This window comes from Balaenoptera borealis (assembly GCF_965194805.1).
Source record: "Balaenoptera borealis genome assembly, chromosome: 4".
NCBI lineage: Eukaryota > Metazoa > Chordata > Mammalia > Artiodactyla > Balaenopteridae > Balaenoptera > Balaenoptera borealis.
Genome location: NC_138861.1, coordinates 131,823,369 through 131,835,783, shown reverse-complemented (window position 1 = coordinate 131,835,783; position 12,415 = coordinate 131,823,369). Strand labels below are relative to the sequence as shown.

The window sequence follows — 12,415 nt, the reverse complement described above, 5'->3', positions numbered from 1 at the left end:
TAGCGGCTGTGAAGAGTGCCGTTGGGCTACGCGGCGGGCGGGTGAAGCCCGGAGGTCCCAGTTGAGGGCGCCGGTCGGGGACATAGTGAGTGCGAAGCTGCAACCACTTACTGGGGCTGGGCTGGGGCTGAAGTTTCTCCCCGGAACAAGGAAGGAATTTAGTTTATGAAATGTATTTTTCGCCTCCTTTCATGATCCTCGAGTGTCATTAGTAACCCCTCCCTTCGTCGCCGAATAGAAGCGCACTGTCCATAACTCTAGAGACAGAAGAGCGGTTCTCCAGTTCATTTTTTCCCCTCCTCAACCCCAGTAACCGCTACTACCAACGGTGTTGGAGACAGAAACCGCTCTCTAGCCAGAAATGAATTGAATACAGAGAATAAGATGCTTTAAAACTGTTGGAGGGCCTGGGCCTCTAGGAAAGACATCCAGAACTCTGAAAAAACTGGCCGGAGGAGCTACGAACTCTGCCACTGGAACTGTTGAAGACGAGTGTATCTGCAGTCCAGGGATCAAGAATCTGCTGCTGCCACAACCAGTCTTAAGATATGTGAAGCTGGCGTCTAGATACACGGGACGTGGAGTCTCTGCCACCACTGCTTAACCCAGAGCTGGAGACAAGATACTGAAATGAGGCTGCAGAAGCATCCCAGGAGTAACTCTGGGACCTTGCTTGCCTGCAGAAAATGGCAAATAGCAGGAAGATGACCTCCATCTTCCCCAGATACTGATAGTTGGTCCAAGACTTATTCTTCTCCAGGTCCCTGGAGTAATTTTTCACCTGGAAAATGTATTTTTTCATTTCTCAGTCTCTGCAACATAGAAAATTATGTGAGAAGGTGGGAAAGGAAATGATGTTCCAATCAACCATGTCTCACAAAATAAATATTATTATGAGACATACAGGCAGAGATGAAAGTAAATATGCGTTAAACACTGCTGTTCCGATATACCAAGTAAGGGACTTCCCTGGTGGCGCAGTGGTTAAGAATCCGCCTGCCAATGCAGGGGACACACGTTCGAGACCTGCTCGGGGAAGACCCCACTTGCCGCAGAGCAACTAAGCCCGTGTGCCACAACTACTGAGCCTGTGCTCTAGAGCCCGTGAGCCACAACTACTAAGCCCACGTGCCACAACTACTGAAGCCTGCGTGCCTAGAGCCCGTGCTCCGCAACAAGAGAAGCCACAGCAATGAGAAGCCCGCGCGCCACAACAAAGAGTAGCCCCTGCTTGCCACAACTAGAGAAAGCCCGCACGCAGCAACGAAGATCCAATGCAGCCAAAAATAAAATAAAATAAAATAAAGATATACCAAGTAAGGCCAATTGTTTTCTGACATAACATCTACTATTCTAGCATGTCTTCTTTGCCTCTTTTCCTTATCAAAAGTCACTAATTTGAAGGAAAAACGTAAGCTGTAAAAAAGAACCTTTTTTACAAAGGTTTTCCAGCAAGATATGAATAACTAAAAGCACAAATGTTAGCAAAGGGAAAGGGAGAAATTCTTGAAGTTCATTATATGGTAGGGAATAGGATACTTGAATATGTTTATTATATTTAATTAGTTCATCATTAACTCTTCTGGTTCTGGTACTTTTTCCAGTTACACAGTTTATCTTTTACCCACATGTGTATTTATTACAGGCATCCAACTGCCGCACAAGTTCAGGCCAATGGAAGAAAAGAGCAGCAGAAATTGAATGAAACCCAAAAGCAAGAAATTAAAGAGGGCTTTGATTTATTCGATGTTGATGGGTCTGGAACCAGAGATGTGAAAGAATTGAAGGTTCTAAAATTACTTCTAATTCCAAAACATTTGAAAAACTATCATTGTTTTGTTGCAATCTTTAAATCTTTCTTTAACAGTAGCCTTCTGAAAGCTTGATATAAAATCTCTTCAGTGCAGACACCTACCCCTGCAGTGTACATGCCTGGCCTGCATCAACAAAACAGTATCTTGTTAAGCATTTTATTCTTGTTTTATCAATGAGTAGGCCAAAGCCCATCGTGTGACAGTGACGTCCTATGGCACGGTAGGATTGGAACCTAAGCCTGCTGACCTGACTTTCTAAGTTTAAGCCTAGTCCATAGTGAAAAAGAGAGAATCTAGTAATTAATAGGTAGTTTAAGAGCTAGGAATGAGATTGTGGCTTATTATAATTTATTTGCTTTCTATTTCAGATTGCAATGCGGGCCTTAGGATTTGAACCAAAGAAAGAAGAAATTTAAAAAAATGATAGCTGAAATTGACAAAGAAGGAATCGGCGCCATTAGTTTTGAAGATTTTTTGGCCATAATGAGTGTAAAAATGTATAGTAGTGATTTTGTTTTTCAACGAAATACAAGCAGTAGCCTTCTACAATTTTTGGCTGAAGCAATCAGAGGAAGAATTGGAACTAGGTCTTTAAAGATGGGTAGGATTTAGATAGATAGGAATAACAAGATTAAAGATGTTTTCAGGGTAGTAATGAAGACTGTCCGGTGTGGAGAAGAGGTTTTTTGTTAGGAAATAATAAGGATATATGGCTGGATAGAGAGAACGGGGCCAACATTTTTAAGCCTTGAAATCAGCAAACAATTTGAGTGCCTATTTGTGTCAGGCACTATCCCAGGGAGCATTGAGTGAGACAACCTCCCTGTTCTCTTGGAGCTTACATTTTTGAAATGGATCTCAGTTACTGAGGTTAATACAAGATAGATTCTCTTTATCACCCTGTGGCTCTTCCACTTAAATAACCCCTGAGTATCAATACCTTGAGGGCAGATGTGAATGCATTGGAATAATTGTTAAAAGTCAGAGCAGTAAATAGAGCTCAGCTACCTGCTGTATTGCTGTTCTAGACCTCAAAGACCTATACATCCAGACTGATCAACTAAATAAATGAAAGACTAATGACATTTAGTTGTTTCTGTTTTTAAGAGTGAAAAAGATGAAAAAGAAGAAATATTGAAGGCTTTCAAATTATTTGATGATGATAATACAGGAAGTATATCACTAAACAATATCAAGAGGGTTGCTAAGGAACTGGGGGAAAATTTGACAGATGATGAACCTCAGGTAAATTTTACTTATTTGTATAATTATAATTTCACATATAACTTATATACAATTATAATTTATAGTTATATTCTTTAGTTGTATTAATAAATACATTTAAAATAAAATTTGGTTTTGAGTATGTATTTGAATGTTCATTTATATCATTACTCCTTTTTAATAGATTTCACATATCCTATTTACATTTCATTTTACAGGAAGTGCTTGATGAAGCTGATCATGATGGGGATGGAGAAATAAATGAGGAAGAATTTTTGAGAATGATGCAAAAGACCACTCTTTATTAATACTGTTTTTTGTTCCTTCTGGAAAGTTGTTAACAAGTTTGTATTTGTTATAAGTTCCATAATATCTGTATGTATTCATTTTCAGTGTTTAGTTTATGTACACAAACTGGTCTCTTGATATCTAGTCCATGTGAGAAGTTACACGTTTCTACCAATATGTTGTTAAATCTGTAGCATCAAGAAACAAAGGAAATGCAGTGACTTCCTTGAACCATGAATCTGAGAACACTATTAATTCCAAGTGCTATTTTTAGAGCCCCAGGGTCCAAAGACTTAGATTTTTTTTTTTTAATTTAAGGAAATCAGCCCCACATCATATGAATTTGACAAGCAAGCCATTACTTTCCCTGTTACTTTCCTTTTGTGCAACTCTAAAAATGATGAACATTTGCTTTTTAACCAATTATTCAGATACTTAAAGCCTTAAATAAAACTATCTGGCAACTTCATTATTTGCTAATTTTCTTCTTATAAAGAAATTCAAAGGAGCACTTATATCATCCAGATTTCCCCATACGTTTGACCCTATAAGTTAGCATTTATTTAATACCTGTGTCCTAGGACAGGTGCTAGGGGTTTTACATATATTATCTCAGTTACTATTTAGAAGCAGTAGTATTAGCTCCATCTTACTACATATGAGAAAACTAAAGTTCAGAGAATTTAAATTTTAAAATTGCTAATTTGCCCATAGATGATAAAATATGGATTCTAAATCTTATAACCTTACTCTTCATTATGTTGCTTCCCTGTGGATAAAAACTCTCAGGATAATTGTGTGTATTTTCTAACTCATATAATTCTATGACCCTCTTGTAATTTAATTTTATTTGTTTTTTTATGAAAGAGCCAAACTATGGGGCGTCTTTTGACCCCCGCTGGGCCGCACAAGAATGGGCCTTGGGCCTGGCACACTTCCTTACCAACAGATGGAATCCTTACAGCTTACGCTGGACTTGTCACCTTGTCTGTAATTATCTTTCCCTATTTCAGACTCAATGTGTACTACTTTGTTCTGCTGAAGTACATGTGTCATATGGCACCTGGCCAACCCCAGTGCCTATCTGTCCCCTTTGGGGAGAGGACGGGGTTCTTCTGTTGCACAAGAAGGGTGTGTGTTGGCCAATTGCCCTGTGTTGGCTTCTGGGAGGGACCTGCTGGCCATAGGAAACTGACAGTCACTACTGAAGCTGATCTTTCTCTGTCTCTTCTCTACTCTAGTAAAGCACTGTTCCAGCCAGTACTTAACTGCATTGTGTTTTCCTTAGCAACTCCGATACCAAGATGCAGTGGGCAGAAGTGCTTCAGGCTTCTGCCCCTGATAATAGGTAACAGATGCCACTTGCTGGACAAAACTCTTCCTAAAATCAAGTACATGGTAATGGTCTTTGGAGCAAGAAAGGCTGGTAGAAAATGTTACTTTAATTGCCCCACCTAATTTATTTTTAGTTCAACTGAAATGAAGACTAAAGTTTTTTGTTTTGTTTTGTCAACACAAGAGAGGTTTTTATTTGATTTAAGCTAGGTTGGCATATGCTAATGAATGTTCTTAAGTGCTTCACAGTATTTTTAATTCCTAATTATGTACCATTTCCTCTAGACTAAAGAACGATATACCTACTAAACATGCTTCATATGTGAAAATTATGGCCTTTAAGTTGTTAAAAGATTTATATTTTTAAGTGGGTAATACACTTAAAAATACACATGAACAAGTTCAAAGAGTTCTAAATAAGTCTCCTTACCATTCAGCCCCAGGTCTCCTCAGAGATAATTATTTTTACCAGTTTCTTATGGATCATTGCAGAGGGTGCATATACCTATGCACATGAATAAAGAATAGATTTTTTTCCCACAAATGATAGCATACTACATACATTGTACATATTAATATTTTCACTTAATATATTTTAGTGATAGTTCCAGAGCAATGCAAATAAAATGACTCATTCTAATGGCTATATAATATCCCATTGTAAAGATTATATTTTATTTAATAGTCTTCTATTGGTGGACATTTTCTTTATTTCTAATCTTTTCCTTAATATCCTCATACATAATGTCTCTGTATAGATGTGAGTATGTCTGTAGAGTTAATTCTTACAATTGAGATAGTTGGGTCAAAAGCTATATGCATCTTAATTTAAACATTTTTTATTTTGATAGATATTGTCTTCTAAAAATATGTTTGCCAAGTTACATTCTTAATAGTATATGAAAATGCCCATTTTTGATAAAGTATTACCAAACTTTTTGATTTCTGCCAATGTAACAAGTTGCAAGTCATATCTCATTGTAGCTTTAAATGTTCAATTCTATTATGAGAGGCATTGAGTATCTTTTCATATTTAGGATCTATTTTTTCCTTTCTGTGTATTGTCTATCTGTGTCCTTTGCCTATTTTTCTGTTGGATTTTTAAAAATTTATTGATTTCTAGGAGCTCTTTATATACAAAGGAAATTAATATTGTCATATGTGTTGCATGTATTTTCCTGTTTGTTGTTTGTCTTTTGATTTTAATTATGGATCAGTTTTTAAATTTTAAAAAGTTTACTTCATGAGATTATTTCTATAGATGTTCAAACTATTGTAACAGTAAGATGGCAATGATGTGTCTTTTATCAGTATTTATTCTCACAATAACTGTATTTGTCCTACCAGACTGTAGTCTAATTCTGAGAGTTAAAAAGTGGGGGACAAGGTGATTATTTATCATGCCATTGAATTTTCCATTTGAAAAATAATCATCTTTACTTTTGAGATGAGATGATCTGGATTTAATCCAATGCTGGAGTAAGGGAGAGTTTTATAAGCATTAGATCTGTTTGAGTTTGCTGTATGTTTGACTGAGGCACTAAAATGCCTCAAACTCTAAAAATGGCCCTGGGAATATTGCTAGAAGAGGAAAATCCAGGACCAGGCCAGAACTCTTGAGCTATTTTGGAACATATTCAGGCTTCTATGACTGCTGTGGCAGAAATTAACTCCTTAAGATGAGGTGAAATTTGTTGGGGTATTTGCATCTCAAAATGTTTCCCTATTAAAAATACTTTTTGAGGGCTTCCCTGGTGGCACAGTGGTTAAGAATCCGCCTGCTAATGCAGGGGACATGGGTTTGAGCCCTGGTCTGGGAAGATCCGACATGCCGTGGAGCAACTAAGCCCATGCGCCACAACTACTGAGCCTGCGCTCTAGAGCCCGCGAGCCACAACTACTGAGCCTGTGTGCCACAGTTACTGAAGCCTGCGTGCCTAGAGCCTGTGCTCTGCAACAAGAGAAGCCACCGCAATGAGAAGCCTGCGCACCACAACGAAGAGTAGCCCCCGCTCACTGCAACTAGAGAAAGCCCGCGCACAGCAACAAAGACCCAATGCAGCCAAAAATAAATAAATAAAATAAATAAATTTATTTAAAAAATACTTTTTGAGATTTATAAATTTTGTTAAAATAGAAAAAATTGAAAATTATGACTATTATATGGTTTCACAGTCAAATAAAGGCAAATAACATAAGATGATAAGACTTAAAAGGCTTGAATCATTTTAGCCAAAGATCTTAGAATTCACTTACTTTTATTCCAGAACAAATTCAAACTTACCTAGTTTTCTACATTTTCCTTCCTCTCCTGGGAGCAAGATCAAATCCAACAGTATGTGGACAACTTAAGAAGCTGTCATAAAGGTGGTCGAAATTAGAATAATGCTTACTAAAAGAAAAATCATTTCAATCACTAATCAACATCAAAGTTTTTAGATTGTCTGCTAGGTAGGGGGGCTGTGAAGGATACAATGAATTAGATGTGGATCTTATTGTCTCTAAGTTGGCTGGTAGTTCATGTGGTAGGCATCTTCTGAAGTGGCTCTCAGTGATCCCAGTTTCCTGGTATCCTTGCCCTTGTGTAATTCCTTTGTTTAGTGTGGAGTAGATCCAGTGATTGGCTACTAATGAATAGAATATGGCAAAAATGATGGGAGGTCTCTTACAATATTAGGTCTTAAAAGACGTTTACTTCCCTATACTGGCACCCTCTTGCCTTTTTGTTTGCTTGCTCTGGTGAAGCAAGCTGCTGTGTTTTGATCTGCCCTATGAAGAGAACCACATGACAAGGAGCTGAGGGCAGCCTCTGGCCAACAGCAAGTGAGGAACCAAAGCTTTCAGTCTGTCAGCAAGGAACAAAATCCTGCCAGCAACCATTTGAAGGAGCTTGAAAATGGATCCTTTTCTAGTTGATCTTTGAGGTGGACTGCAGCCCCTGCTGGCACCTTGATTACAACCAGTGAGAGACCCTGAAGCAGAGGAGGACTCAGTTAAGCCACATCTTGATTCTTGAACTTTAGAAACTAAGATAATAAAGGTTATTTTAAGCTACTAAGTCTTGGAGTAATTAGTTACACAACAAGGGATAACTAATACAGTCCCCCATCTTGAAACTTGTGTGTTGACTTCTTACCAACTGGGTTACTAGATATACAAGTAACCAAGTAACAATTACAACTATCCATACTAAATATAGAGGAGATTAATTAGACTTAGCACATGATAATATAGTTAAACAGCAATACCATTCATTAGGGTGCTACTGTTCTCTGACTACTCACTTTCAGCCACATATCTGAAATTCAGCAAGTTTTCTACCTAATATTTGTAGCTTGGTGTCTTAGTCTGTTTGGGCAGCTATAACAAAATACCACAGAATAAACAATAGAAATTTACCTCTCACGGCTCTGAAGTCTGGAAGTCTGAGATCAGGGTGACAGCATGGTCAAGTAAGGGCTTCTTCTGGATTGCAGGCTTTTCGTTGTATCCTCATTGGAAGGGGCTAGGGAGCTCTGTGGGCTCTCTTTTATAAGAACACTAATCCCATTCATGAGGGCTGTACCCTCATGACCTGATCACTTCCCAAAGGCTCCACCTACTAATACCATCACCTTTGGGGGTTAGGATTTCAACATATGAATTTGGCGGGGGGAAACATACACATTCAGATCATAGCACTTGGATATCATGAGGAATTCAGCCCACCAATGAGAGGACCCCTAAGAACTTTATTATAAAGTTCCATTTTGCAGTTCCTGCAACCTGAAGCTGTCACTCAATGACCCTTTCCTTAGAGCCATTGGTTGGTATAGATGTCCTAGAGTTCTGACTGATATTTTAGTTGCTAACAAGCAGGTGTTGGCAGTGAAAGTAACTAACTACTGGGCTTCAGGCAGCGCTAAAAGTGGGGTGATTTCAAGGTTGGTGCTGAAAGAATCTTGGCAACTACAAAAGCAGACCGACAAACACCTTAAAATGGATGAAAATACATATTGGATGGATCACCATCAGGCCTAGGAATCAGCAGCAAGCCAAGGATACAAGAATATGTAGCAAAATCTAAACAATTCTTTAATTATTAAAGAAATTGACTCTGGAAATTAAAATGCTACTTCAAAGAAAACTCCAGGTCCAAATAGCTCGTTGGTGATGTCTGCCATTTAATAAAGAGGATATTTAATTCTTCCAGAAAATAGAAAAAGAGGTAACTCTTCCAAACTTGGTTTGTGAGGTCGGCAAAACTCTGTTACCAGAAGCTACAAGGATAATGCATTTTAACCAAGTTAGGTTTGTTTCAGATAAACAAGATTTGTTTAGCATTTGAAATTTGATCAATGTAATTAATATATCACATTTTAGAATAGAAACCAAAAATGATGTAATCATTTCAGTAGGTAAAAAATCTCATACTTGACCAAACTTAACCTCCATTCATTATAAAAGTCTGTGGCAAACCAGGAATAGGAGAGAATTTCTGTTAACTGTGTGAAGGTATCTTCAAAACCTACAAACATCATCTTAATTGCAAAAGATTCAAATCTTTCTCTCTGAAATGAGGAATAACAACAGAATGTCCTTTATCACTAACTTCTATTCAATACTGTCCTGATGAGCTAGCCAGTAGAGGAAGAAATAAAATTCTTTATATTTGCAGATGACATGATGTATACACAGAATATTGAAAAGAACTCATATATTGCTGATGCAAGGTTGTTATGCAAATGCAAATATAAATACAATTGTATTTTTACATACCAGGTACAAATAACTGGAAAATGAAAAAATTTAAGAGACTAATTATAATAGTATTAAAAATATAAAATTCCTATGACTAAATCTGATGAAGCTATACAGGTCTTCTACATCAAAAACTATAAAAGAATTTCAAGAGAAATTAAAGAAGAACTAAATAAATAGAGGAATATTATTATGATCATGGATTGGAAGACTCAATACTATAAAGATGTCAGTTCTCCCTTTATTGATCCATAGATATAATGCAACCAAAATCCTAGCCTGTGTGGAACTTGACAAGCTGATTCTAAAATTTACAGAAATCCAAGGGGCCGGTACACATTTGAAGAACAAGGTGAGAGGACTAGCTTGCCTGAATATCAGGATTTATTATAGAACCATAGTAATTAAAATAGTGTGGTGCTGACTAGGAGAGACTAATGGACCCATGGAATAGAACAGAAAGTCCTGAAACAGACTCATACATATATGGCCCTTGCATTAAAACAAAAGTAACTATGCAGATCAGTGGGATGTTTTCATTATAACAAATGGTTCTGAGTCAATAGGATATCCATAAGGAATAAAGGAAAACATGACCCCAAACTCACACCATACATTAAAATTAATTCTAAATGATTGTTGATCTATACATGAAGAATAAGAATATAAAGCTTCCAGGAGATAACCTAGGAAAACATCATCATGATCTTGGAATCAGATTCCTAATTAGGATACAAAAAGCACTAACTTTAAAGGAAAACACTTATAAATTGTACTATATTATAAATAAGAACCTCTCTTCATAAACAGAGAGTATGAAGACATAAGCTACTAAGTGGAAAAAGATATTTTCAATAAATATACCTGACCAGAAAGAGAAAAACAAATATCGTATATTAATGCATATATGTGGAACCTAGAAAAATGGTACAGATGAACCAGTTTGCAGGGCAGAAATTGAGACACAGATGCAGAGAACAAATGTATGGACACCAAGGGGGGAAAGTCACGGGGGCGGAGGGTGGCGACTGGGGTGGGATGAATTGGGAGATTGGGATTGGCATACAAACACTAATATGTATAAAATGGATAACTAATAAGAACCTACTGTATAAAAAAATAAAATTCAAAAAATTCAAAATAAATAAATAAATAAACCTGACTAAATACTTGTATGTAGAATATATAAATAACTATTTAAAAATCCGGAAGAAAAAGCCCAGTTTAAAACAATGAGCAAAAGACTTAAGCAGGACACATCATAGAAGAAGATATCCAAGTGATCAAAAAAGTGAAAATTAATCAAAATAAGGAAGGTAGTAGGCTGAGTAATGGCCTCCCAGGAGATATCCTTGTCCTGGGCCCTAGAAAATGTGCATGTTATCTTATATGACAAAAAAAGGAGTTTGCAGATATGATTAAGGATTATGAGATAGATTTCCTGGATTATCTGGTGGGCCCTAAATGTAATCACAGTGTCCATAGGAAAGAGAGGCGGAAGGACATCTGACACATAGAAGAAGAGAAGGCAATGTAACCATGGAGGCAGAGGTTGGAGTGATATGGCTAAGGAATGCTGGCAGCCACCAGAAGCTGGAAGACTTAAGGAATGGATTCTCACCTGTTGGCAGTGTATCCCTGCTGGCTCCTTAATCTTGGCCCAGTGAAACTGATTTCGAATTTTTGGACTCCAGAGCTATGAGAGAATAAATTTCTGTCATTTTAAGCCGCCAAGTCTCTGATAATTTGTTTCAATAACCACATGAAACAAATACAAGGGCAATGCAAATTAATGTCGCCATGAGAGAATTATAAATCCACCAGAATGGCTAAAACTAAAATAACCAATCATTCAAAGTGTTGGTAAGAATGTGAAACAATGAGAATTCTCAACTACTGCTGCTAGGAGTGTAAATCACTTCAGCTGCTTTGAAAACAGTTGGCATTATTCGATAAAGAGTAGCATATGCATATGTTATGATCAGCATGTATTCCTAGGAACATATCCAACAGAAATGTGTGCACATATGGGCCATGAGACATAAAAACTGTTCATGGCAGCAGGATACATAATAGCCCCAAACTGAAGATACTCTAAATGTCCATCAACAGTAGAATGTATAAATAAATAGTTATATATTTATATAGTGGAATACATATGATAGTGAAAAACCAGATTCAGTCACACGCAGCAACATGGCTGAATTGCACGCATAGCATCGACTGAAAGAAGCCAGGAACAAAAGTATACGTTCCGCATCAATGCCATTTCTATAAAGTTCACAACCCAGGCGTATCTAAAAGACAAAATAATGATTACCTTGGGGAAGAGGGAGGAAGTAGTAGTTAGGAGGGGGCTTGCAGGGGATTTCTGAAGTGTTGGTAACTTTATATATCTTGGCTTGTGTAGTAATTACATAAGTGTCTACATTGTCTTAATCCATTGAGCTGTTTATTTGGCTTGTGCATTTGTGTGAGTGTTGTACTTCAATAAAAAAAAGTTGAAAAAAAATTCATGTCATATTGTTAGGCATCATAATTTTGTGTCATTTATGTCAGTAATGTGGAGAGAGTCCTGGGGTGAGGGAAGTTACCAGCCAACACACTGATAGACTAGAGAGGGATGCCAAGCATTCAGTTACAAGAGGATCCAGTGAACCTTCATTTCTCGTGTACTCCTATTCATCATTGGAGCCAATACTGGAAAGAAACTATGTTTGTAATGAATATGAAAATCTTTTCAACTAAATATATCTCTGTTGCATATTAGTTATGTCCCTTTTTTTCAATACTAACATTGTTTATTTATGCCCTATTTTTTTCCTTACTCGATCTTGCTAGAGGTTTCTCGGTTTTATTAGAATTTTCAAAGAACAAACTTTTGAATTTGTTTATCCTATTGTGTCTTTGTTTTCTAGTTCATTAATTTTAGTTTTATTGTGCCACCTCACAGCAGCCAGAATGGCCACCATTAAAAACTCTACAAGTAACAAATGCTGGAGAGGGTGTGGAGA

General features: G+C 37.1%; 1 protein-coding gene across 1 annotated transcript; it reads left to right on the top strand.

Moving 5' to 3' along the window:
- The first annotated feature begins 91 nt into the window (after positions 1-91).
- Positions 92-3,795, top strand: LOC309628392 (centrin-4-like). The gene is given in 7 exon segments (XM_082391422.1): positions 92-956; positions 1,646-1,696; positions 1,698-1,787; positions 2,183-2,227; positions 2,229-2,301; positions 2,905-3,059; positions 3,257-3,795. Coding segments are annotated over 7 exon segments (672 nt in total). The 5' UTR covers positions 92-788; the 3' UTR covers positions 3,347-3,795.
- The last annotated feature ends 8,620 nt before the right edge of the window (positions 3,796-12,415 follow it).